General features: G+C 50.5%; 2 protein-coding genes across 2 annotated transcripts; both read left to right on the top strand.

Annotated features, from left to right (window-relative positions):
- The first annotated feature begins 39 nt into the window (after positions 1-39).
- Positions 40-12,506, top strand: Kctd2 (potassium channel tetramerization domain containing 2). Its single transcript, XM_038327063.2, has 6 exons — positions 40-489; positions 2,039-2,147; positions 5,152-5,243; positions 8,727-8,822; positions 10,417-10,542; positions 11,511-12,506. Exons 1-6 carry the CDS (start codon positions 151-153, stop codon positions 11,538-11,540), a joined length of 792 nt encoding a protein of 263 aa, XP_038182991.1. The 5' UTR covers positions 40-150; the 3' UTR covers positions 11,541-12,506.
- Positions 12,507-17,710: 5,204 nt separating this feature from the next.
- LOC119811084 (E3 ubiquitin/ISG15 ligase TRIM25-like) lies at positions 17,711-25,366 on the top strand. Its single transcript, XM_038324653.1, has 7 exons — positions 17,711-17,726; positions 18,057-18,724; positions 22,298-22,393; positions 22,586-22,819; positions 23,334-23,496; positions 23,690-23,752; positions 24,810-25,366. Exons 1-7 carry the CDS (start codon positions 17,711-17,713, stop codon positions 25,364-25,366), a joined length of 1,797 nt encoding a protein of 598 aa, XP_038180581.1.
- Positions 25,367-25,848: the final 482 nt, after the last annotated feature.

Genomic DNA, 25,848 nt, shown 5'->3' with positions numbered 1-25,848 from the left:
GGCGGGCGCAGCGCCTGCGTATCGGGGTCCCTGCTGGTTGGGGGCGCTCCCGTCCCTCTCCCCCTGCCCCACCCCCGCCGATGGGCCGGCCCGGCTCTCCCTGCCGAGGAATGGGCCGGCCCGGTGGCGGGCGGGCAGCGGCGGCCCAAGATGGCGGAGCTGCAGCTGGACCCGGCGATGGCGGGGCTGGGAGGGGGTGGCGGGAGTGCGGTGGGCGACGGGGGCAGCTCGGGCCGCGGACCCCCCAGCCCTCGCCCGGCCGGCCCCACGCCCCGCGGACACGGCCGCCAGAGTGCCGCCGTCGCGCAGACGTTGGAGCCGGGGCCCGGACCTCCGGAACGGGCAGGGGGCGGCGGGGCGGCCCGCTGGGTTCGGCTCAACGTGGGCGGCACCTACTTCGTGACCACCAGGCAGACCCTAGGCCGGGAGCCCAAGTCCTTCCTCTGCCGCCTGTGCTGCCAGGAGGACCCGGAGCTGGACTCGGACAAGGTGCGCCCCGCCCTCGGGCGCGCCCCCGGGCTGTGGGACCCCCCTCCAGGCTGGTGTTCGGGTCTCTGGGACGCGCTTCCCTCCAGCAGGCATTGCAAACCCGCGCTCGAGTCCACTTGTGCCCCCCGGGTTGGCACCTGCGGCCTCAGGAGGAGCTCCCCTGCCCCGGCATCCCTCTGCACCCCGCCCTTTGCTCCGCAGCTCCTTCCAGGCGCCGTCCACCTGCACCCACGGGAGCCCCCTGAGTACTCCTCTCACATTCGCTGCCCCTCCCGAGGACCCCACCTTCTCATATCTGCACGAGTTTTTCCCCTGGCTCCCGTGCAGCCCCCGCTGCTGGTGCCAGATGCCTTCAGAACTGGGTCAGGGTGAATGACCACAGCTTTGTCACTTTCCCAGGACAAAGTGATAGTAAACTTGGGGCTTAACGACAGATAGCGTCCACCGCCGTCCACTGCTGAAGGCTGCAGGAGGTGTTCTTGACGGTGTTACACGGCTTTCCTAAAATCCTGGTCCCAGAACTTGTATGCGGTAACAGTCGCTGTTTCGGTACATTTTTAGAAGTAAATGAATTCCTTGGAAAGATGGTTGCTTTTGCCATGCAAATCTAGGCCGACCAGTTAGGACTCAGCAAATGAGTAGAATGAGGAATTCTGTTTGACAGGGTGGAAGGTTTGAGGGGTGGCAAGACATGTCATTCATTTCCAGTTTGAACTGTAACTTTTGCAGGTTCTTCTTTGAGTCTCAGATGCATTGGCTGTAGCTTACATTGCCTTCCATGCCATAGAGCCACTTCCGTGGTTAACAGAGTTAGACTTGGCATAAACATGGAACAGTTTCATCTGTTCTCCGATACCGAATTGATGGGAACCTAAGCCATCCTGACTAAAAGCTCCTGTTTATAGGGAGTTATTTTTATATACCTTAAATCTTCCTTATGGCCACACAAGCCAGTTTCTTGTTTCTTTTACTGTAAAGATGAGTAGGATTAAAGCTGCCCAGAGCCAAGTCCTGGCAGTACCACGCTTCCTCTGGGCACAGAATAGGGTGTGTGAGATTACAGCTGGCAGTGCGGACTCCCACTGGTGTTGGCCTTGGGCTCAGGAGAGTTGCCAACAGAACGGAGGTTTTCTTAGAGTTAGGAATGTAGTCCAAGGGCATTGTAGAAGCAAAATACTCAGCTCACTCAGCTGTGGCCTTCCCTTTGGTCCTTTGTTAACTGGTATCCTGCAGGAGATGAAACGCTGTTATGTCTGCCCAGCAGATACAGGCCTAGCAACGGGGGTGACTGCGCCTGTGACAGCTGACCTGAAACTCTCTAAAGCCAGCCTTCTGGCCAGCAGCCTAACATAAGCAAACACTGGAGCAAAACAGCCTCACTTTAGGAAAACAAAACAAAGCTGGGGTTAAAGGATGGACCACCATGCCTGACGCCACTTCCTACCTCACAGAATGAATGTTGCCTGAGTGCGCTGACAGAGTGGGAGGAAATGCGGTTTAGGAAGTATTCCTGACAGGTTCACAGTGCCTGATTGTGCTTGGTTGACAGGACGAGACTGGAGCGTATCTGATTGACAGAGACCCCACCTACTTTGGTCCTATCCTAAACTACCTCCGACATGGAAAGCTCATCATTACCAAGGAGTTGGCGGAAGAAGGTAAGGAGACCTCACTGGGTGGCTCCAGACTTCCAGCCCCTTCGAGCTGCTTCGCAGACTTGAGTTTGTCTGGGGTCCTCACTGGACTGTGCAGGTGTAACACCGAAGGGGTAAGCAGGACGCCTCCAGCTCCTGGGGCTTGTCCTCCCGAGGCTTTTTCTCCGAACGTGGAGACCGCGCTGGGCTCTGTTCAGCTGCCGTAGTGGGAACCTGGGTTTCTCTGGTTTGCGGGTTGCTTTAGGCTTTTGAACCTGCAGAACTGATTTTATTCGCTGGCAGTGACGCCCAAAGCACCACATCGCTGGCAGTTATTTTTATTTTCTCATTTTCCTTTGGATTTGCAAAAATAATATTAATAAAGGTCTGACCTCATTTCTTTAAGGCTCTGGTCTCATGCTTCCCTGTGAAGCTGTGCAGCTGACCTAATTCATTGTCAGCTGGGTCTCCAGCTGCCTTGTCTGCTTTGTAGGGCATTCGGATTGTAAGTGGGTCTAGTCCTCCATGTAGAGGCTATCTGTTCTCTCTGGAGGCATCCAGGGGAAATTCGGGGTCCTTTCCTAAATCCAAGACCCCGGATCTAAACCCTCTGGATAGGAAAGCTTGTGATGGCAAACTGCTTCATTAACGAGGATGGTGGTCAGTAACGAGAGGATTTGTGAGTTCTTGCTCATTCTTTCTTTCTCCCTGAAGGGAGTCTATAAATGAAAAAAAAAAAACCTTTTAAGCCAGGCAGTAGTGTCATACAACTTTAATCCTAGTACTAAGGAGGTAGAGGCAGGTGGATCTCTGTGAGTTCGAGGCCAACCTGGTAAACAGAGCGAGTTCCAGGACAGCCACAGCTACACACAGAAAACCTGTCTCTAAATAAACCAAAAAAAAAGAAGAAAAAAGTTATTTCAGATCCATACTTAAGTAATAGGAAATGTGTAATGACTCCATGTGCTGGTTATCCTATAAACTACTGCCTCACAGTTTGTTTGGTTGGTTGGTTTTTGCTTTGTTTTGTTTTTCAAGACAGAGTTTCTCTGTAGCTTTGGTGCACCACTACCGCCTGGCTTATGTCTTTAATAAAAACTACTTTATGTTGAGCAAGCAAAGGTGGCTCAGCAGCTGACAGCTCTTGTTGCCAAACCTGATAACCTAAGTTCAATCCCTGGTACCCACATGGTGGAAGGAGAGAATCGGTTTACAGCAGATGATCCTCTGACCTCCGTATTCATGCCCCTCCCACCCATACTTACAAATAGGTTTTGTTTGCTTTTTGAGATAGTTTTAGTATGTAGTCCTAGCTGACCTGAAACTCATTCATCTGCCTCCCTTGGGACTAAAGGATGCCCACCACACTTGACAAAAGTAAATAACAGTTAAAAAGTAATTTTAAAAACAATTATAGGCAGGCAGTGGTGGTGCATCCCTTTAATCCCAGCACTTGGGAAGCAGAAACAGGTGGATCTCTGTGAGTACAAAGCTAGCCTGGTCTACAAAGTGAGTTCCAGGATAACCAGGGCTACACAGAGAAAGCTTGTTTTGGGGGGGGGGAGACAAACAACAACAACAAAACACTATATTTTAAAATAGTTTTGGACTTAAGGAAAAAGGCATGAATAATAGGAAGTTCGCTTTACCAAGATTCGCCAGTTTGGGACTTTTTTTATTATGTCTTTTTATCACTGAATTTTGTTTCCTCCTTTCAGTCATCCCTTCTTCTCCTGAGAGTTCTCTAAAATGTTTGGGAATAGATTGCAGATTTCATCCCATAATAATCCCTGTATTACTCTGAAAACAGGAACCTGGTGTAACCCTGCTTAACATCTCAGGAAATTTAATATTGATCTGCATCTTCTTTCCGGTTTATCAGTTGTTGTGATAATGGTCATTAGAATATTTTTTCCTAGTGCAGGATTATACATCCCATAATTGTTCTGAGATTATTGACTTTGATTACCATGAGAGGAGACATTGATTGCTTACACACACACACACACACACACACACACACACACACACACACACACACACGCGCGCGCGCACGGGATCAAATCTTGCTGAGCAAGCATTCTGCCACTGCCTAGCCCTGATGTCCTTTTAATTTTGCTCAGATAATAATAATTATCCTGTTAAACCAGGTGTGGTGGCTCACGCCTTTAATCCCAGCACTCGGGAGACAGAGGCCAATCTCTGAGTTCAAGGCCAGCCTGGTCCACAGAGTGAGTTCCAGGACAGCCAAAGCTACACAGAGAAACCCTGTCTCGGGAAAAAAAATGAAAAAAGAAAGAAAGAAAAAAAAGCCTCTTAGGTTCTTTTTTTTTAATATTTATTTATTAAGTATACAGTATTCTATCTTTGTGTATGCCTGCAGGCCAAAAAGGGGCACCAGACCTCATTACAGATGGTTGTGAGCCACCATGTGGTTGCTGGGAATTGAACTCAGGATCTTTGGAAGATGCTCTTAACTGCTGAGCCATCTCTCCAGCCCCGCCTCTTAAATTCTTAAGTTTCTATGAATGCACCTATCCACTATCCCTTTCTAGGGAAAACAGATAAACACTGCAAGGTCAGGTGTTACCCAGTGTGATGGGCTACAGGAACTGGGTGGCATGTCGGTAGTAATGAGCAGGTGCCAGGAGGAAGCAGGAGGGATAAGACAGGAGGCAAAGAAAATTCCTGTGTTTTGTTTAGTTTATGGTCATGCTCTATATGGCAGAGCCAAATACCTTAAATTTCTTAGAATAAAAGGGAGATGAGATTTGTGTTTGAAAAATGCAATTCTTTTTTTGTTGGTCAGGGAAAGTGTGTCTCAAGACAGGGTTTCTCTGTGTGGCCCTGGCTGTCCTGGAACTCCCTTTGTAGACCAGGCAGGCCTTGAACTCAACAGAGATCTGCCTGTCTCTACCTCCTGAGTGGTGCACCACCAGCAGCAGCAAAATGCAGTTCTCTGCAAGTCTTTTCTTGCTGTTTTCCCAGTGAGCTCACACATCTCTAACTGGTCTGGTCCTTGTTCCAGGTGTGCTGGAAGAAGCAGAGTTTTACAATATCGCATCTCTCGTGCGGCTGGTTAAGGAAAGGATACGAGACAATGAGAACAGAACTTCACAAGTAAGGTGTCTGGTTTCTCTCTCTCTCCCCCCCCCCCTGTGTGTGTGTGTGTGTGTGTGTGTGTGTGTGTGTGTGTGTGTGTGTGTGATATGAAAACAGTGCCCTTTTCCTCAGCTAGAGGGCCAGAATGGCTCAAAGTGAGGAAGTTGAGGAGAGATAGCAGAGACAACAGAACAGCCCTACACCTTAGGATAGAGAGTTACTGTTCACTAGGTGGTAGTGAGATGGCCTCAGGCCAGTCTAGACCCACTGCTTGTTCTCAGGTTGTAGCCCAGCCTGGTCTCCTTCCCTAGTGCTGGGATTCCCAGGTCCAGCAGAGCCTGTTTGCTGATGGAGCATCTGCTTCCCTCAGTATGAAAGCCCAGTCTCTCTTGCTCCTCTTCTGTCCTGGGACCATCTTTAAGCTGTGATCACCTCACATCAGGTCTTGCAGGCTGCTTGCAAAAAATGTGTGAATTGTGCAGTTGAGAAGATGTCCAGCCTCTTTTTTAAATCACACTATCTGGATTTTTATATTACCTCAGTAGATGTGATAACAGAAATGCCTCCTGTTGAGGCGGGCAGGTGATAGAGCAGACTTAGCCTGCTTCCTGTGTCATTTATCACATGAGTGGGCAGTGACCGTCGTGTATGAAGCCCTTGCGATTCTGTAACAGAAGGTCCTTGTGGAGCCCAGCAGAAGAGAATAGATTCTGCCTTTCCTGTGTGTAAGAAATGGAAACTCCAGATTTGAGCACCAAGCCGGTTGTGATCCCCCGTGGCCACCTGTCTGAACGGCACAGTTGCTTCTTACCCCACCTGATCCCAGTGGTGGCTCTTTTTTCCTTCATCTGTCATAGCCTTGGCTGTTAACACTAAAGGAAAGGCAGTCAGAACTGCTGAGCCACTTTTCCTCCGGGTGTCTGTAGAGCTAGACTTATTCTGGCCCATGCTTAGAAGGCTTCTTATTGATGTTCACATGTAGATTTATACTTGAAACAGGAGCCCATGTTCTCTAATCTCTGCTGTCTTACATTTCCAGGCATATTTTGCTTTGTAGATATTTAATAAATGGCTTAGATGTTTCTGAAGTCTAGCTTTATCCCTTTTCCCACATTCTAAAATAAAGTTGATTGCTTAGTAGAAATGTTGATGGTACTCTGAATTACATAACCTGAAACCATCCAGATCACAGAACCTGAATGTTCTGCACTCGTTGCCATTAGTCGATTCCTTGAGAACATCCGAAGATTTCCATTTGATGGCAGCAATTAACTTAATTAGTCCTCTAGATTCTGAAGGCTTAGGACTCATACCCAGTTGGAAGCTTTTTTGTTCCAGGAATGTCAAGACCTTTTGATGTTTATTGATCTTTCGTCTGTCCTTTTTATGGAGTGAACTCTGAGAGAGGAGTTGGTATTCAGAGGCTCCATCTCCCTGTGTCCTTATGCTTCTAAGGTGCTCTTGGCTGTGTAGAAGTCCAGATACACCTTCTTTATTGTGCATACTGTCAGTTGTACATGGCCGGCATTCAGGCAGAGCCTAAGATGTGGGGGCCCTAAGCTGACACCTTCCGCGGTACTCTTCTGTCCCGTGTGTAGATGGTAATCAGTCGTTCTTTCTGAAGCCCTGGAAAGCTGACTCTGAAAGAGAAAAAGAGATTAATGGCAACTTAGATACTAGGGACTTTGGCCAATATCACAGATCTTTTGGGATGCTCTGAATTTTGTAATATAAACCTGATCGTTTCTAAAATGTGTGGGTAGATTTATGGAGAGAACCAAAGGGAATTGTCAGGGGACTGTGTCTGTGTCTTCAGAGAAGGGCATGCTCCCTCTTAGGACTGTGCAGGGGTTGTTCTTGTGTCAATCATTTGTCTTTGTTTGTTTGTTATTTGTTGTTTTGAGACAGGGTTTCTCTTTTTAGCTCTGGCTGTCCTAGAACTCGCTCTATAGACCAGACTGGCCTCAAAATCAGAGGTCCCTGCCTCTGCTTCCTGAGTGCTGGGATTAAAGGCGTGCGCCAGCATCACCAGGCCTACCGTTTTGTCTTTTAAGGGGCCTGACCTGGAGCCCAGGACCTCACAAATACTAGACAGTGACTCTGCTGAGCCGCACTCTCAGTCCCAAAAGACACTTTTTGTTTCTCAGAGTTTTAACATGCAGCCTCTTTGTGCAGTCCCAGCTGGCCTGGACTCTCAGTCCTCCAGCTTTAGCCTTCTGAGTGCTCAGATTACAGATGTGCTCCAGGCCTACCACAGCTACTCAGGAAATCCTAAGGGGTCGGGAAGCTCTGCCAGGAATGCAGACAAATAAGTAAATGTTTCTTTTCTGTTATCCCACACCTCTGTAACCGGAGTGCACTGCTAAACATTGCCAGCTTCCTGGCAGCGTCAGCAAAGGGGAACCTAATGAGTGTTTTACAGAATGTGTTTTCTCCTGGGTATGGTAATACATTAATATGCAGTTGCCAGTGTCAGGTAGCATGCCATAATCCAGCACATGGGAAACTGAGGCAGGGGCAAAATCAGGAGCCTGAGACCAGGTTGGGATAAATAGTGTGTTCCAGGACATCTTGAACAAATTTGTGAGGCATGGTGGTGTGTGCCATTATCACAGCACCTGGGAGGCAGAGGAAGATGGGTCTGAGTTCAAGGCCAGTCTGCTATACATGATGCACAGGACAGCACACCTAGGACTACATAGTAAGAGCCTTTCTTGAGAAGAAAGGACGAGGCTAAGCAGATGGCTCAGTGGTTAGAGTGCTGCTGGCAAAGGGCTGAAATCGGTCCCAGCACCTGTGTGGGTGGCTCACAGCCTCCTGTATCTTCAGCTCCCAGGGAGCCCACATCTTCCTTTGGCTTCCATGGGCACCCAGAAACACATGGTATACACATACATACACATAAATAAATTTTATGTTTTAATTTCAAAAAGGTCATTCCCATAATCATTTATATCCAGTACGAAGCACCAAAATAGGGTGTGCATTTTAGCATCCAAACCACATAGAAAACACTTAGAGGGGCTGGAGAGATGGCTCAGCAGTTAAGAGCACTGGCTGCTCTTCCAAAGGACCCGGGTTCAGTTCCCAGCACCCACATGACAGCTCACAACTGTCTGTGGTTCCCGTTCCAGGGGATCTGACATCCTCATACAGAATATATAGGCAAAGCACAAGTGCACATTAAATAAATAAATCTTTAAAAAAAAAAAAAGAAAACACTTAGAAACAACGTGACTTTCCCACTCAGAGTAACTGGGGAGAGCTTGCTCTTAAGTGTGTCAACACAGCTGCACACACAAACTGTCCCTCCAGAGTTCAGGGTTATTGGACACATCGATTCATGTCCTTGGGGCTTGCTTTCTGTTCCTATAGCTGATGAGTTCTCATTGAACCCACAGTTGTTTGGAGACAGAGGTAGTGGGTGGTCCGACGCAGCTGCGGGTGGTGGGGTCCTGGTGGGGTTCCTGTGTTGCTGTCCTAGCCTGCCTGTTGTTGCAGGGCCCCGTGAAGCATGTGTACAGGGTCCTGCAGTGTCAAGAGGAAGAGCTCACCCAGATGGTCTCCACCATGTCTGATGGCTGGAAATTCGAACAGGTATATTTCTCAAAGAGCAGCGGCCCCAGCCCTCCTCCCAGGGAGCCATAACCAGCCAGTCAGTAGCCCTGGGAGTGGGAGTGGGTGAGGTGGGCAACCCCATTTCAGGACTAGGAAAGAGCTCCTTGGTGTATGTCAGCAGCATGTGGTGGTTTTGGGGGGCTGGGAGGAGGGTCACGTTTCTGGTTTCACATCCAGAATCTGAACTCACAGTGCCCAGGGTCATGGAGTACAGACCCCAAGCACCTCTGTTTGCCTTCTTTTCCTCGGGCGTTCCCTTCCACAGTGCTCTGCTGACTTCATTCCGTGAGCCTTAAAGAGGGCTGACTTCAACAGGAGCTTACAGTTCTGGGTGCGTGGCCCTCAGGTGTGCTAGGAGGGGACCAGACACGGGCATGCGCCAGGGTCATTTCCCAGCGTATCTTTGGCTTTGTGCTTAGAATAGAGGTTATGAAAACAAAGTCCCTGGGACCTGAATTTTACCATTTTCTTCCATTAGATGGCAGCCTAGCTCATTTTCTGAGCTCGTCCTCAGGGAATGAGATTTTGTGTGGAGTGACTGTTTCTGTGGAGTTGAGAGGCCACTGAACTGTTCCAGAAGCTCCCATACATAGCACAGGCTGAAGCTTGTCTAAGCACTGTGGGCTCATAGCTAGAGGCAGAACTAGCCCTGTCACATGGTCCCAGGGCCTATTGTCACAGAGCTTTCTCTGACACATAATCTATTCTCTGCGAAGGTAGTGGATGATCTTTAAATGTTACCTGTTAGTGCTATCATAGTCCTGCACCGTGGCCTCGCACGGTCTAGGCAGGTACCCTCTAGTCCTCATATGGACTCTTGCTAGTATCCTGGAGGAGGTGGAGGTCTGTTCTTACTGCCTCCAAGGTGTGGATGAGGAAGAGGACGTCGGCCCCAGTCTGGCCCCAGCTTCAGGCCTTGCACTTATGAGGCCGCATTTGTTCTCTGCCAAGTTTCTCCGTGTGCAGATTTCCAATTTAGAGTTAAATGCTGAATTTGTTTCCCCAAAAGGATTAATGTACCATGGCATGTAGCCATTGGTGGCTATAGAGTCTGGTCTGGAGAAAGAGCCAGTGGGAGCAGGCAGGGCTGATGGGAATGCTGGCAGAAATACTCCTTGTGCTGACACGCAGTGACCGTGTTGATGCTCCTGATGCCTCTGGGCTGCTGAGGACGGGATGGAACTCAGACTCTTCTTCTCCATTGGGACACCTGGATTAGGAGCCACTTATTGCCCTGGACCATGGTTGCCCCCTTTGAAGCACAAAACTACACAGTCCAGTTGAGGAGGGTGGGACTCGTGTGGCACTGGGGTGCATTTTTCCTTGGTTTGATTGTGGTTTTTGTTTTGTTTTGTTTTGTTTTGTTTTTGAGATAAGGTCTTACTAAATAACCCTGGCTTCCCTGAAACTATGTAGACTAGGCTAGCCTCGAACTCAAAAGAAATCTGCTTAACTCTGCATCCCAAGTACTGGGATTAAAGATGTCTGCTACCACACCTACCCCAGAATTTGAGTGTTTTAAAGAAGCCCCTGCTTCTGTGGGTGTACAGTCACCACCCTCCTGTTTTGCTAGCTGATCAGCATTGGCTCCTCCTATAACTATGGAAATGAAGATCAGGCGGAATTCCTCTGTGTTGTCTCCAGAGAACTAAATAATTCGACCAACGGCATCGTCATAGAGCCAAGCGAAAAGGCCAAGGTAAGACATGGCTTCCCCAGGCTGCCCAGTGCCTCCTTTGTGCCCAGCCTCTCTCCAGCTTTACCTAAGCTGCCATTGGGTCATTCCACTCCTCCAACTACGAGTTTTCTCCTATGCTCTCTTGGATCCTGGATTTAAATCAGGATTTGTAGGGCCTTGGGAGGTAGTGAGCATAGCCAAATCGGTGATCTCCGGCGTCAGTGAGAGACCTTGTCTCCAAACAGAAAACCAGACTGCCTGAAGAGTGATAGAGAAAGATGCCCAGATGGGCCTCTGGCTGCCACACCAACACGCGCGCGCACGCACATACACACACACACTTGTGCCACACCAATATGCACACCCACAGACACACATTTGTGCCACACCAACATGCACGCCCACAGACACATGTTTATGCCAGTGCACATGCAATTAATCAGGACTCATGATCAGTGATGGGAACTGTGCTGGACAAGGGCAGTTCTTGCATCCTGTCAATATGATAAAGAAGCTGGGGTTTGCACTAATTGTACTTCTCAGTGTTAATCAGGTAGCGTCTGCCTTGCTCCTTTGTGCCCCACAAGCACACATTACACACTGTGGAGAACTTGAGTATGTGACCATGAACTGCTTTCTTTAACTTAGAAGACTTTGTTCCCACAGCACAGCACCTCTGTCCACGACAGCCTTGCCGTATTTGGCAGGACAGCCCTTTGTGATCAGGCACGCAGTGAGGTTGAGGCCCCAAGCCTGCCTTGGCCACATGGGCTGACAGCAGATTGTGAGCTGCCCATGGGGCCAGAGGAAGCAGCTGCAGGATTTTGAAGTTTTAAAATCGTTTTTATGATGTCTAGCTTACTTCACTGACATCAGCTGTATCCTGTTTCAGTCCTCACACTCCATGCTGGTGCTGGAGAACCAGCCTGGCCCTGGGGTTTCCTCCCTCAGCAGTTGCTCAGCCGTCTTCTGCCATCTTCCACTTTTAGATTCTTCAGGAGAGAGGCTCTCGGATGTAAACGGAGAATCTGAAGTTCCAGAACCTTGAAGGCAAGAGAGCAATCGGCCGAGCAGCTCTGGAGGGAAATCTTGCACCTGTACAGTAACTGAGCTACTGCAAAGTGAAGCTGCGCCTGCTCCCCGAGAAGAGGTGTCTGCCCAAACCAGAGGAGCCCCGCCCGCCTCGGACGAAGACAGTGCGCCTCTGGCCACACGGCCCCTTTTCAGAAACCTGCTTTTGTTTCCTAGCCAGTGTTTTGACAGACCTCCACAGTAGCATCTGGGATGGGGAGCTGGGGGAAAGGAGGAGGGTCTAGTTCCTGTAAACCATCTAGATGCCAAGGAAGCTAGAGCAGAGGAAGGAGGCTGGTCCTGACCTGTGCCCTGGTCTCAGCCTGCCTGTGCCGTGATGGACACTGGCAGCTGCCGTGACCATTCTTTCTTGACCTAGGCATTCTTTGAGGTTGGCAGAGGTGCAGAAGATTCCAGCCTTAGTGCATTGAATCGAGGTTTTGGGTACAGAATAGAGTTGCCGGAGGACCCACAATCCTATGAAGAGAGCCTCAGGGCAGGAGGATGAGGTGTCCTGTACTGAGCTTGGAGGGTGGTGGTAGCTGTTCTGGTTCTGAGCACTGCCCTGTCCCCATGAGTGGCCTCACCTGGTGTCTGTCCCTCCGTGGGGCCCCATGTGGCCCAGCCTCAGGCAGGAGGTTAAAGGCTGCGGCACCCTAAGCAGCACTGGACAGATGACGGTACTAAGCAGTTGCTGCAGTTGCCTCTGCAGCCTTTTCTTACGTGGTTGGCCCCGTCTTCCTCCCCCAGCTTCTTGAACTGAACCAAAGAGAAAGGACTTTGTGGACCCTCTGTATGGCTTGGGGTGAGGAAGGCTGTTTCTGTGGAAGCTGCCAAATGAGTCATATTGTCATAGTAAAAGTGGTGGTGTTTTTGTGATCATCTCTTGAACATGCACTGACTGATAAAGGTGATACTGTGTCTCCTTGATTTCTAACCATGGCAAAGCAGCCTTGTGGCTTCACCCCCAGCTGTGTGTGTTTACATGCAAGGTGGCAATCCGTGTACTCCTTACATCTCCGACCCCCCCCCCCCACACACACACACACACTCCTGGGCATGCAGTGTTGTCAAGCAAGGACGTGGTTCTCCTTGTCTGAGCCTTGGAATCTCTAAGCATTCATGGAAGACCAGGGTCTCCTTGGTCTGTCCTAGACAACTCTGAACTGTGGCTTGTACAGAACAGGATTTACCCAGGTCCAGCAGTCATGGGAGCTTTCAGCACCAAGACACTCTGCATTCACCATGTGCAGTGGCCCATGCCTTTCATCCAAGCATCTAGGAGGCAGAGGCAGGTGGATCTGTCAGTTCCTAGCTGTGAGAGTTTCTCAAAGATCTCCACATCCTATAGCACAGCTATTTACTAGGGGTATGAGGATAGTGACTTCTAGGAGGGTGACGTTCTGTGTCTGTGTCACTAGATAAATAAAGTCCTACTTGGATTATTTAAAAAATTCCTAACATCGGGGACTACCAGATTGCACATAGTAAGGCTGAGTAGGGCTTGCTACTTGTCTTTTTTTTTTTTTTTTTTTTTTTTTTTTTGGGGGGAATCACTCATGCCATGGAACCCATGTGAGGTCATAGGACCCTGCAGGAATCAGCTCTCTGCTTCCACCAATAAGGTTCTGAGAATTAAACCCAGGTCCTCAGGCTTGACTGCAAGGCCTTTATACACTGAGCCGCCTCAGCAGCCTACAAGTAGAGCAAGCTTGCTTGCTTGCTTTGTTTTTTAAACAATTCTTTAGTTTACTTTTCTCCTTTTTTTGTTTGTTTTGTTTCTCTGTGCAACAGCCCATCTGTGTCAGGTGCTCTGGATCCAGCTGCTGTCTCAGTATCTCAGGAAGGGTTTGCGATCCTCAGCCCTGCGCCAGGCTGATCACACAGACTAGTGCCATCAGGGGAGACGCCTTGGCAGTGTGGGCGGACTTCCCCGAGACAGAACTCTGAGGGGACAGGTTTAGAAGGCTCTCCTCTCGTGGCAACAGGAGTCTGAGAAGTGGTGAGGAACGGAAAACAAACAGGAAACTAAGTAGTGGCAGGCAGATCCAGAGAGATGTGACATTTTGCTGGGACATGGCCGGCTCCCAGCAGGAGAGACAAACCATCTTGCATCTCAGCAGAGCCTTACTTCTGTGAGGCATGCAGCGTGGGCATTTAAACAGGCAATGGTGGAATAGAGGAAACCCCAGTGGGGAGACAGCAGATACCGAGGTACTGATAATCAAAGCCCAGACTGATTGGTCAGCTGCAGCCACAGGAAGGTCGCTATATCTGGAGGCCGTGTGGGTGGGGGTGGGGGGGTGGGGAGGTGGGAGTGCTATACCTGGAGGCCATGGGGGGGTCATTACTGCATTCCTCCATTATTAGTAAAGCCTGTCCAGCGTCCGCCAAAGCCTGATTGGCTCCTTACCACAGGGCAGATACCTGGCAGTTTCTTCTCAGTAATTAGGGCAAGGTTGGGCAACGTCAGGGGCTCAGCACATCCTATGGAGTCAGAGGCCTACTTCTTGCTGGGTCTTTTCTGCAGTCTTGTCATGACTGCCAAAGCAGCAGTGGGGAGGTGGGAGTTGGGAAGGGGGGGTGGGGCCAGGGTCTGGGCCCTTCAAAACCTAGTTCCTCACACACACTGGCTAAGTCCTTGTGCATACACTCCCATCCCCTTGAATCTTTTTAATTATTTTGAGACAGAGTTTCACCGTGTAGCCTAAGCTGTCCTGGAACTGCTAGACCATGCTGGCCTTGAACTCGGGAGATCTGCCTGCAACTGCCTCCCAAGTGCTGGGATTAAAGGTTCCACGCTCTCCTGAATGTGTGTGTGTACTTGTGCATGTCTGTGTATGAGGGGCGTTGGATCCCTGCAGTTGGAGTGACAGGCAGCTGCCTGATGTGGGGTCTGGGAACAAACCCAGGTCCTCTGGAGAGCAGTATGCACTCTGAACCACAGGGCCATCTCTCTAGCCCCAGAATTTTTCTTAGCAACTGATAATATACTTAATTTTATGTGCATGGGAGTTTTGCCTGCCTGTATGTCTGTGCACCCTGTGTATGCCTGGTGCCCAAGGAAGACAGAAGGGGGAATCAGATCCACTGAAACTGGCTGGAGTTACATCCAGTTGTAAGGGTGCAGAGAGCCCAACCAGGTCCTGTGAAAAAGTAACTGATGCTCTTAAGTGCAAAGCCATCTCTCCGGCCCCTGGTTTTGGTTTTCTTGTTTGTTTCTTTCACTTTAAAAAAAAAATCTATAATGGAGGCAGGAGAGATGACTCAGGAGTTAAGAGCATTGGTTGCTCTTCCATTGGACCTGTGTTTGATTCCCAGCACCCACACGGTGCCTCACAGCCATCTGTAATCCCAGCTCCAGGGAATCTCATGTCCTCTTCTGGCCTCTCCAGGCATGTGGTACACAAACATTCATGCAGGCAACACTCCCAAACACATTTTTAAAAGCATTAAAGAAATCTATAGTTGTTGTTGACTTCTTTCCTTCCCTTTGGCAGGATTTCCCTTATGGCTGAGGCTGGCTTGGAACCTGCAATCCTATTTCTTGCCCCTATTAGGGAGTTTTGTTTATTTTAAAATTTATATATATGAGTGTTTTGCCGCATGTATGTGGCATTCCTAGTACCCTAAGAAGTCAGAAGAGGGAGTTGGATTCCCTGGAACTGGAATTATGGATGGTTGTGAGCCATGTGGGTGCTGGGAATCGACCCCAGGACCTCTACGAGAACAAATGCTCCCAACTACAAAGTCACCTCTCCAGCCCCCTACAGAGATTGAAAAAGTATAAGTAACAAACAAAAAGCTAAAGCTGGGACCAGACAGATGGCTCAGGAGTTAAGAGCACTGGCTGCTCTTCTGAAGGACCCAAGTTCAGTTCCCAGCACTCACATGGCAGCTCAGACTCGCCTGTAACTCCAGTTCCAGGGGATCTGATGCCTTCTGCCTTCTCTAGGCACCAAGCACACACACACACACACACACACACACACGGCACACAGACATACGTGCAAACAAAATGTTTCAACACATAAAAATAAATGAAATTTTTTTGTTTTTAATGCCCTTGGAAAACAAAACAAAACCCCTAAGGCAGCCATGTCTGTCCACGCCTAGAGTGCCAGACACTAGAAACCGAGGCAGGATGACTCTGCCAGGTAACAAGGTGAAACATACTCTGGGGTGGGGGGTTAGGCGCTGGGCCCAGACTGGCTTACCCCTACCGCCATCTACTTAGGAGGCTAAAGCAGAAGGATGGGGAATTGAGGCTATCATCAGATTTGCCATGAGTTCAAGGCCAAACTGGGCAACTTCACCCTTTCACAAAATAGAAACTAAAGAGAGTTCTGAGGAGATACCTCAGCTGATCAGGGCTTACCCAGCATGCACAAGGTCCCCGTTTCAAACCTCAACACCATGCTCTAATGGAACCTGGATTGATGCCTGCTGAGGAATGCAGCAGTAAAATGTTGTATTTTTGTAATTAAAGCATTGTGTTTCCATAAGAGCAGAACAACGTCATATGTACAGTCAAAACACTGCAGTTCGCAACATGCAACAGCATCTAATCTGCGCAGAGGGGTGTGAGGCAGTGTTTGTGGTTCTGTGGTGTGACGACAGGCCTTGAGCAGATGCGTGTGTGTGCACGCGCGTACAGACCTCAGACTGCACATGGTGTGTGCGTGCAGCCCTCAGTGACGTTGAGGAAGGCAAGGCAGCTGCACGCTGCCGTGAGGTCCTGAGAGCAGTCTGCATCTTTGGTCAGTGGGAGTCCAGAAACTTATCAAGGCCCAGCATGCAAGAAGCTGGGCTCCAATATACACCAGGCCCTGGCTTTGACACCCCAAAGAAAAGAAACCCATTTGTCTCACAAAAGATTTCTGCAAAGAATTTGCAGCAGACACTGTAATTAGGAGGAGATGCTGATGCTCCCCCTGAACCCCCACGATGAGAAAAGGCTGCCTTCTGTTCCCCGCTTCTGTGCAACAAGAGGAGTCAGGCTAGTGTTTGGAGGCAGAATAACAGACCAAACTTCTTAGAGGCTTTTTTCCCAGAGGGTCCAGGAAGACAGGAAATAAGACTCAAGAAAAACCACTAACCAGGGTGATGGCAGCTCTCTTCAGCTTCCGAATCCTCGATTTCTCGATCTTGATTTGTTTCAGGTTGGAAACAAAGTAAAAGCAGACAGAATCTCCCATCGAGATAATGCTTGGGGCTAGCCTGGGGATGTAACTCCATGGTACAGCATTTGCCTAGCATGTGGAAGGCCCAGGTTTGATTACCAGCATGGAGAAGAGGGAGAGGAGGAAAGGGGGATGCTGGAGAGATGGCTCAGTGATTAAGAGCTTTTGCTGCTCTTGCAGAGGACCTGCATTTAGTTTCCAACACACATACAGTGACAATCATCTGTAACTTCAATTCCAGGGCCTCTGACGCCCTCTCCTGAGCTCAGGAACTACATGCAAACGGTGCACATGCACACATGCAGACAAAACATTCCTAAAATCAAAACAAGTCTTTGAAGAAGAGGAGAGGAGGAATACCTGAATGATGCTTGGATCTCATGTTAGGCCAAGAAGAAGCCTTGTCCTGTCACCTCATGAGAATCCCACTCCAGAGAGGAGGAACAAGCTCCCAAGATGCTGCTGAGGCTCACTGACCGTTTCCCTCTTTGGTCAGAAATATGAACAGACATTACATCAGCGGCAAGTGGTTCTAGCTGCCAGTAGCTCTTCTGCCCCAAGCTTCTCTGACTCCGGAGATGAGGATCCATCCGCGGAGAAGCCGAGATGCATCGGCCCTGCACAGCACTGCAGCCTGCCCCCTGGCACGCCTGTGCCCTGATGACATCACAGGCAGGATGCAGGGGCTGGCTGCACCCGAATTATGACATCAGCAATACTTGGGGGTATCCTCAGAGAAAGGGCATCTGGGTAGGAAAGCCATGAAACAACAAGAACAGGGGAGGGAGAGAAGACGGCACGTCGTCAGCCCCCAGGTAGGACACGAGGGGACGTTAGCAGCTGCGGAGTGAGGCTCAGGCCAGGTCCTGGTCACTGACTCTATGGGTCCTTTTCTTTCTTGCCACAGGATAGCAAACTCTCTGACTCTCGCTGCCATGCAGAAAGTCTCACGTAAGTTCAAATTTCTGACCTCCTCTCCCAAGGGCCAAGGAAGTGGCCTCTTCCCCACGCCATCCTGTCCTTCCTTCTGCTCTTTCACCATCTTACCCATCAGGGGGGCTGAGACCAGGCAAGATGATTCTCATGTCCACCCACGTGCAGGCTGGCTAACGACACAGCTCTGGCACCCCATGGTCAGACAGCCGCTTCTGAGAGACAAGGGATGTAAAAAGAGCACGCCCATGGTGTAAAGAACATGTCCCTGCTTTGCAAGACCATGTCACTGGTGTAAAGGCCACTGTCCCCACCCCCGCTATGCCTGGATTTTCTCTGTCTTCTCAGGGCCAGTCCAGGACCAAGCTCCCCCACAGCTCTCTTCCCAGCCCTCCAAAGTGTCTCAAATCCAGCTCCTGACGAGCAGCAACAGCAGCCAACACATGCTGGAGGACCAAGTCCTCTGTCCCATTTGCCTGGAGGTTTTCCGAAATCCCGTCACCACCGCCTGTGGCCATAACTTCTGCATGATTTGCCTCCAGAGTTTCTGGGACCACCTGGCTGCCGCTGGGGAGACGTACTATTGCCCCCAGTGCAGAGAGACCTTTCCCACCAGGCCCCACCTCTGCAAGAATGTCATCCTTGGGGAGATGGTGGCTTGCTTCACACAGGCCAAGAGCCAAACCTCAGGGCCCCTGTGGAACCTGGCTGGCCCCACAGACGTGCCCTGTGACTTCTGCTCCTCGCAGAAGCTGAGGTCAGTCAAGTCATGCCTGCAATGCATGGCTTCCTTGTGCGAGAAGCACCTGCGCAGCCACTTTGAGGACCAGCTGTTCCAGGACCACCAGCTGCTGGAGCCTGTGTGGGACCTCAAGAACCGCTTGTGCCGCAAACACCGCAAGCTCCGGCAGTTATACTGCCGCACCGAGGGCAGCTGCGTGTGCGGAACCTGCCTGCTGGAGGAGCACAAGAACCATGACACCACCCCGCTGGAGGATGAACGGGCCCACAAGAAGGTGAGGATGGGTCTGTCACATTCCCCTGGAGGAAAGTAACACAGCTCGGGCCAGGCTTTATGGCACCAGACACTTGAGATTCGAAGGCAGGAGTTTGAGAGCCCAGGAAACGTAAGGGACATGAGAACCCAAAGACAATTAGGCAGGGCCTGTGAGGTGGCTCAGCGGGTAAAGATGCTTTCTACCCTGGTGATCTAAGTTCCGTCCTCAGGACCTACATTTAAGTGGAAGGAGAACTGGTCGTGACTATGCAAGCCTTTAATCCCACCATTTGGGAAATAGAGGCAGGTGGTTCTCTGTAAGTTCAAGACCAGCCTGTTCTATATAGTTTCAGGACAGCCAGAGCTAAATAGTGAGACTCTGTTAAAAAAAAAAAAAAAAAAAACAGGTAATCTGTTGGCCGTGGTGCACACCTTTAATCCCAGCACTTAGGAGGCAAAGGCAGGCGGATCTCAGAGTCTGAAGCCAGCATGGTCTACAGAGCAAGTTCCAGGATAGCCAGGGATACACAGAGAAACCCTGTCTTGAAAAAAAAAGTAAAAGACGAGAGATGAGGGCCAGCATCCATACGAGAGCCTTGGCGTGCACAAAGACTCCCGCAATAATAACCATTTTTCTCAGGCAGTTGCTAACATGATGGGTCACGTTACAGAATAGGAAGGCATTAAGTTAGATTTCTCAGGAAGGACAGAACTGCATGTCAGAAGTCTGCATCTGCAGAGAACAACGCGTGGTGACGGGGTGGGTAGGAAAGATTGCTTAGAGTGTCTGCCTCAGAGATGTAGCCAGGAAACGCCTGTGACTTACTGCTCTCAAGAAGCCGTAGAAAAGCCGGGCGGTGGTGGCGCACGCCTTTAATCCCAGCACTCGGGAGGCAGAGTCAGGCGGATCTCTGTGAGTTCGAGACCAGCCTGGTCTACAAGAACTAGTTCCAGGACAGGCTCTAAAAAAGCTGCAGAGAAACCCTGTCTCGAAAAACCAAAAAAAGAAAAAAGAAAAAAAAAAAGAAGAAGCTGTAGAAAGAGTAGATGGAGAGATGGCTCAGAAGCTAAAGAGCACTGGTTGCTCTTCTAGAGGACCTGGGTTTGGCTTCCAGTATCCACATGGCGGCTCCCAACCAGTGTTTGTAACTCCAGATCCAGGGACCAGAGACCTCTTAGAAATGCACACAGGAAAAACATCCATACACATAAAGTCATAGATAAAATGTTTTAAAAGGGAAGAACTAGAAAGAAACATCAGTTTCTAACTCTACATTTTCTTTCTTTGGTTTCGTTTAAAGTTATCTTTCCTAGCCCTTCCCCGTGTATAGTTCAGCAGAGGAAAACCCTGTGACCACTTCATTAAGCAACACTTCTAGGACCCTGTGAGCTGCTGGTGTTCAGTGCAGCCCCCAAGAGAAGGTAGTGGATGCTCTAACAATTAGCACCGCTTCTGAGAAATTAGCCTTCTTAGCAGGTGCTGTGGGAACGGGTTCTTGTGGCTAGCCTGATCTACATAGGTAGTTTCAAGCCATCTAGGGCTACATAGTGGGATCCCCATTTCAGGGGTCTAGAGAATGGCTCAGCGGCTAAGAGACCTGAGTTCTGTTCCCAATACCCTCATGGTTTACAGCTTTAGTTCCGGGAGAACCAGTACCATCCTCTGCAGTCACAGCCACCAGGCACAACAAGGTACACAGATGTCACATCTGGGCAAAAACACCCATACACATAAAAAGTAATGATAATAAAACAAAAACAAAAGCTGGGCATACCTGAAGTGCTACCTAACACTTAAGTGGCTTAGGCCAGAGGACTCCAAGTTCAAGGTCAGCCTGGGCTACATAAAATCAACTCTGCTCCCCCAAAAGAAATCAGAATGGGGAGACTGCTCAGTAAATAAGGTGCTTGTTTTTATAGGCATGAGAACCTGAGTTCATGGTGGTGCACGCTTATAATCCCGGCTGAGGCAGGGGCATCGCTGGGGCTTGCTGGCTGGCTAGTCTAGCTGCATCGATGAGCTCTAGGCTTGGTGAGAGACCTTGCTACAGAAACAGAGGGAGAAGGAGCTGAAGAGGCGGTGCAGTGGTTGAGAACGCTGCTCTTGCAGAGGACCTGGGTTCAGTTCCTAGCACCAAACCTCTGTAACTCCGGTTCCAGGAGATCTGATACTAGGCACGGTGTAGTGTATCTTCATGCATGCAGGCAAAACACCCATACACATGCAATACATATATTGGTAGATATATATTGGTATTTTGAGACAGGGTTTCTCTCTATAACAGCTCTGTCTGTCCTGGAACTCACTATGTAGCCGAGGCTGGCCTGAAAATTACAGAGATCCCCCTACCTCTGCCTCCCAGTTATTTTTTTTAAGAAATATATTTTAAGTTATATATTTTAAGAAAGAAATTACAGCAGCAAGTGATTGAGGGAAAGACCTAATGTTAATCTCTGGCTTCCACATATACATGCACTAACATACATATGCACCTATGCACATGTCTACACAGGTAGACTCACATAAAAACACATGTATGCGCACACACACGCATAAACTGCAGCTGAAATTAACTTCCTTTCCCCTTTCTTCTGCCAGCCCCTTCCCCTCGCAGGGTCTCCCGTACCCCAGTCTGGTCTGGAACTCCCTGAGACTGAGGTTACCCCTGCCTGTACTTCCTCAGTACCTAGTTTCTTGTTCTTGCATTGTTTTTAGAAGACAGTTCCCAAGCCGGGCGGCGGTGGCGCACGCCTTTAATCCCAGCACTCGGGAGGCAGAGGCAGGCGGATCTCTGTGAGTTCGAGACCAGCCTGGTCTACAAGAGTTAGTTCCAGGACAGGCTCTAAAGCTACAGAGAAACCCTGTCTCGAAAAACCAAAAAAAAAAAAAAAAAAAAAAAGAAAGAAAGAAAAAAAGAAGACAGTTCCCAGGATTTTAGCTAGCCATCAGGTACATTTGATAGCCCCAAATATCTGACATAACCTAACCAACCATCATCAGTCTGGTAAGAAAAGGAACCAATGACAACTAAGTGCATCATTTAGTTCAGCTGACCTGTTTCACTGTGAACCATCTCAAAAGATGGAAGCCCTGTCTGGCACGCAGGCTGGCCAGCACCGTTTCCCACATAGGAACTTGCCAAAGGACTAATCTCCCTGTACCAGTGGTGCTTATGGGTTTATGTAGGACTGGAGCTGGGCAGCATTGCCCTGGGGTACCCAGGTGTCTACATATAAGCTCTGCCCTGTGTGGTTCTCACCACATCCTACCTAGCTGAAGCTGCTGGACCCTTCCCAGCACCTTCCTGTGTCCTGAAGCCTGTATTCATCACTATTAGGAGCAAAGAAACGGATTCCTATGAATGAAGAACCAGACTCTAGGGCAGTGGAAGAACAAAAACTAGACGCATAAATGATATCTGCCCTTCAGCCCTGGTCTTAGGCTCACTGAAGCCTTTGAATAAAAGGGGTCCATCTTGTCCAGGGTTGGCAGTTGAGTTTCTCCATGGCCCACTCTCAAGCCGGGGGTGGGGCAATGGGGGAACCTTCCTCCACCCCTCCCTCTCTTCTGCCCCCCCACCACATGTTCCAGGTGGAAGTTCGGAAGATTCAGGCCAATGTGGAGAACCAGATGCCAATCGTCACCTCTGACAGCCAGAAGCACCACGGACGAGTAAGCTTTCTCTCGGTAAGGTAGGCTACCACCACGCCAGGCCCAGGCTGTCCCAGTATCTTCCGTCGGGCTCTAGGACCTCCCAGAAACTACAGGGGAATGTGATGAGGGGAAACAGTGAACAAAGACGGGACATTTGGCGTGGCTTTGTACCGGGAGAGTTGGGTGTAGGAGTGGGGTTCACTCCTCCCTATACACCCACTCCAGAAACTGATCCAGACAATGCGAGATGAGGTGAACAACTGCTTCTCAGAGATCCTTCATGAGATTAAACAGCTGCAGATAAAGGTCTTGGAGTTTGTGGAGAAAGAGGAGGCGGCTGCCTTGGGAAAGCTGGGCAGCTCTATCCAGCAAAGCCACAACCGGCTCCTGACGTTGGAGGGGGACAGCGTCTGGCTCCAGAGCCTGCTCACCAACAGGAGCGACGAGCAGTTCCTGCAGGCAAGACCCCTTCTAGACCAAGCCTGGTCTTATGTATTGAAATCCATTTTCCTCCCTAGCTATGGTCTGGCGGTAATGCAAGGTGGGGGTGGGAGGAGAAGGAAGAGATGGGAAAGCGGAAGGCAGGGTGGCTGACCAGAAAGTTGGCAGTGACTTTCTCTATGCACTGGGACCAGCCCCTGTGTCTGGGACCTCCTAGCAGGGATCTCCTTCCTCAAATGGCCCTCATACCCTGGACAGATTTCAAAGACCACTCCTTCCTTGTCCCCCTCTGGAAAGCAGGGTGGACTTAACAATGATCTTGATGAGCAATTAAAGGCTCAACTCCAACCCCCCAGCCGTTTTCTCCAGCAGCCAGACCGCCACAGACGCTCTGCCAACTAACCAGGAGGAGGCAGATGCTCGCAGTCGAATGAAGATGGGCGCCATTTCCTCCACTTACCCGTGGAGGCGCCCCTGGCAGGTGCCTGAGCCCTAGCTAGTGGGGTACTAGCTGTCCCTCTCTGCATAGCAGGAGTTCCCCAGACTGAAGCACTACCCTGCCTGCATGGAACCCTTGATGGGCACCAGCTGTGAGGAGATGCATTGCTTCCTTCAGCTGCCAGAGACTCTGGCCCAGCTCCGCACCCGGCTGTTGGACATAGGCCTCAGCTTCGTCAACCAGCTGCTCTTGAAGGGTCAGTCTCTGCGAAGTCTGGAGTCCTGTGGTTTGGGAGTGGCACCTTCCCACGGGGTAGTGTCTGTGGAGCCCTGTCTGCTTGTGTTCACCCTTCCCAGGTCACCGGCTCCAGAACTGGTCAAGCCTCCCTCTGGAAGGATGTTGGGCTGTAGGAGGGTCCTCAGCAAAGCCTCTCCATCCCCCCTCCCCAGGCATCAAGATGAACGCCTATGAGGTGCTACCCTCAGCTGTGGACAGGAAAACACTACTCCAGAGTGAGTTCTCAAGCCAGAGGCCAACCCGAGGGAGGGGAAAGGAGAAGGATCCCTGGGGGCTGTAACTTCCCTGCCTTACCTGCCTCCAGGGCACTCTCTTTTCTCTTTCCTGACCTATCCCTGAATATTGGGGAATCTCAGAGAGGCTTAATAGGAAGAAAGGGAGACCCTGTCCGTTTCTACCTCAAAGGCAGCCCTTCTGAGACTCTCTGGGTCATATGTATCAGTGACTCCTGCCCTCATCTGGGAGGCTCCCAGCTTCCCTGGGGGGTTAGCCAAGTCAACTGGAGTAGGCATTATGCTTTCCTCTGACTCCAGATGTCCATTTATTTGATGGGCTTTGATGTCCCTACAAGCCCTCTCCCTAGTCTTGGCCCCAGAACAAAATTCCCAAGGCTTCTGAGAAATTGGGGATCAGATATGGAACATCTTTGACCCGTGGGTCACCCCAGCCAGGAACCCTTCACCCTCCCCCAGTCTCATTCCTGAGCAAATAAGAAAGGTGATTATTATATTAGGATCTGGTGTTGGGGGAACCCTGTTCCCAGTCCCTCCAGAAAAGTCCAGCATAGCAGAGGGTCTTCCAATCTTAGTCCTCCAGGCTGTCTGGTGCAGCCCCTAGAGTGTCCCAGCAAAGCTGAGGGGGCAGTTTCAAGACAGGGTTTCTCTGCGTAGCCCTGACTGACCTGGAACTCACTATGTAAACCAGGCTGACCTCGAACTCAGAGATTCGATTGCCTCTGCCTCTCGAGAGCTGGTATTAAAGGCCTGTGCCAACACTGCCCTACTAAATTGGGCTATTTTAAGGAGCATGCTTATAATCTAACATTTGGGAGGCTGAGGCAGGATGGCTACCTTAAGTTCAAGGTCAGCCTGGACTAAGCTGGGCTCAAAAGCACAAGAACAAAATAGATGAGAAATAAGCCAGCAGGGAGAGAGGGTGCCCCTTCTAGGACCCTGGGGTGCAGTTTGAGTTCTTTCCAAACACCTGCTCCTTGCTTGCACCCTGCCCTGGGAACAGTGACCCTCGTTCCCTGTGCTTTCATCCGGTTGCCAGGTTACTGCAACCTGAACTTCGACCCTGCCACAGCCAGCGAGGAGCTCTTCTTGTTCAAGGAAACGAACTCGGTGTTGAACTTGGGCATCCTTCTGGAACCCTCGACCACCAACAGCCCTTTACCAGGCTTCAAGCAGTGGCCCCAGGTGCTGTGCTGCCCCGGCCTGTCGGAGGGTTGTCACTACTGGGAGGCCGAGGTGTCCAACTCGTGGATGTGCCTGGGTGTCACGTACCGCCACTGCCCTCCGCTGGGCAGCCGTCCCCGTCGCAACATCGTCTACCTGCTGGGCCGCAACCCCTACTCGTGGTGTCTAGAGTGGGACTCGCTCAAGTTCTCGGTGTGGCACAACAACACGCAGACGGTGCTGCACGGCTCCTACCACCACACGCTCGGCGTGGCGCTGGACTTCGGCGCCGGCTGCCTGTCCTTCTATGGGGTGACGGGTGGCATGAGCCTCCTTTATCGCTTCCTCACCTCCTTCCTCGAGCCTCTGTACCCCGCGGTCATGGTCAGCAGCGGAGCCTCGCTCACACTCAAGCAGTACCCCGAGGCATAGGCAGCGCCCGCCGGCACAGGCTGGCTGCCAATAAAGTTAGACTCTACGTAGTGGCTGGGCAGGAGTGCTGAGAGGGTGGCAGGGGCCTGCGCCCAGGATAAAAGTGGGGGGCACACCTGCTTCCCAGCCCTATGTCTGAATGCCATCTGCCGTGCCTCCGTTAGCACGGAGAGAACCAAACTGGAGGTTTGGGATATCCTGGGGCTGGGATAGCCTGTGTCCTTCAGAAGCCAAAATCCTGCACCATCCCTACCCTACTCCCTCAGCAACCCTTGGCCTTGCTTCTCAGGCCCATCCATGTCGCTCCCAGCTATCTTCAAAGGCGGCAAAGCCTCAGGCGGGGCAAGGCTTGAGCCAAGCAAGTCTCCAGCTGGCCCTGGAGGGTTGCCCAGAGTCCTAGTTTATCTGGATGGGGACAGGAAAGTCAGGGCTGAGGAGCAGAACCCTATCTTAGATTCAAGACGTGGGGCTGAGGACCGAGG

The sequence above is a fragment of the Arvicola amphibius genome, chromosome 4, assembly GCF_903992535.2.
Source record: "Arvicola amphibius chromosome 4, mArvAmp1.2, whole genome shotgun sequence".
NCBI lineage: Eukaryota > Metazoa > Chordata > Mammalia > Rodentia > Cricetidae > Arvicola > Arvicola amphibius.
Note: the sequence above shows the minus strand (reverse complement) of the source record. Positions and strands in the feature narration are given on the sequence as shown.

Bases quoted from the DNA above. Each gene is read 5' to 3' on its own strand.
- Kctd2 (XM_038327063.2), top strand. From the start codon at position 151: ATGGCGGAGCTGCAGCTGGACCCGGCGATGGCGGGGCTGGGAGGGGGT. The intron at 490-2,038 runs GTGCGCCCCGCC...CTTGGTTGACAG, and splicing joins CGGAGCTGGACTCGGACAAG to GACGAGACTGGAGCGTATCT. The intron at 8,823-10,416 runs GTATATTTCTCA...CTGTTTTGCTAG, and splicing joins ATGGCTGGAAATTCGAACAG to CTGATCAGCATTGGCTCCTC.
- LOC119811084 (XM_038324653.1), top strand. The intron at 18,725-22,297 runs GTGAGGATGGGT...CACATGTTCCAG, and splicing joins ATGAACGGGCCCACAAGAAG to GTGGAAGTTCGGAAGATTCA. The intron at 22,820-23,333 runs GCAAGACCCCTT...TCTGCATAGCAG, and splicing joins GCGACGAGCAGTTCCTGCAG to GAGTTCCCCAGACTGAAGCA.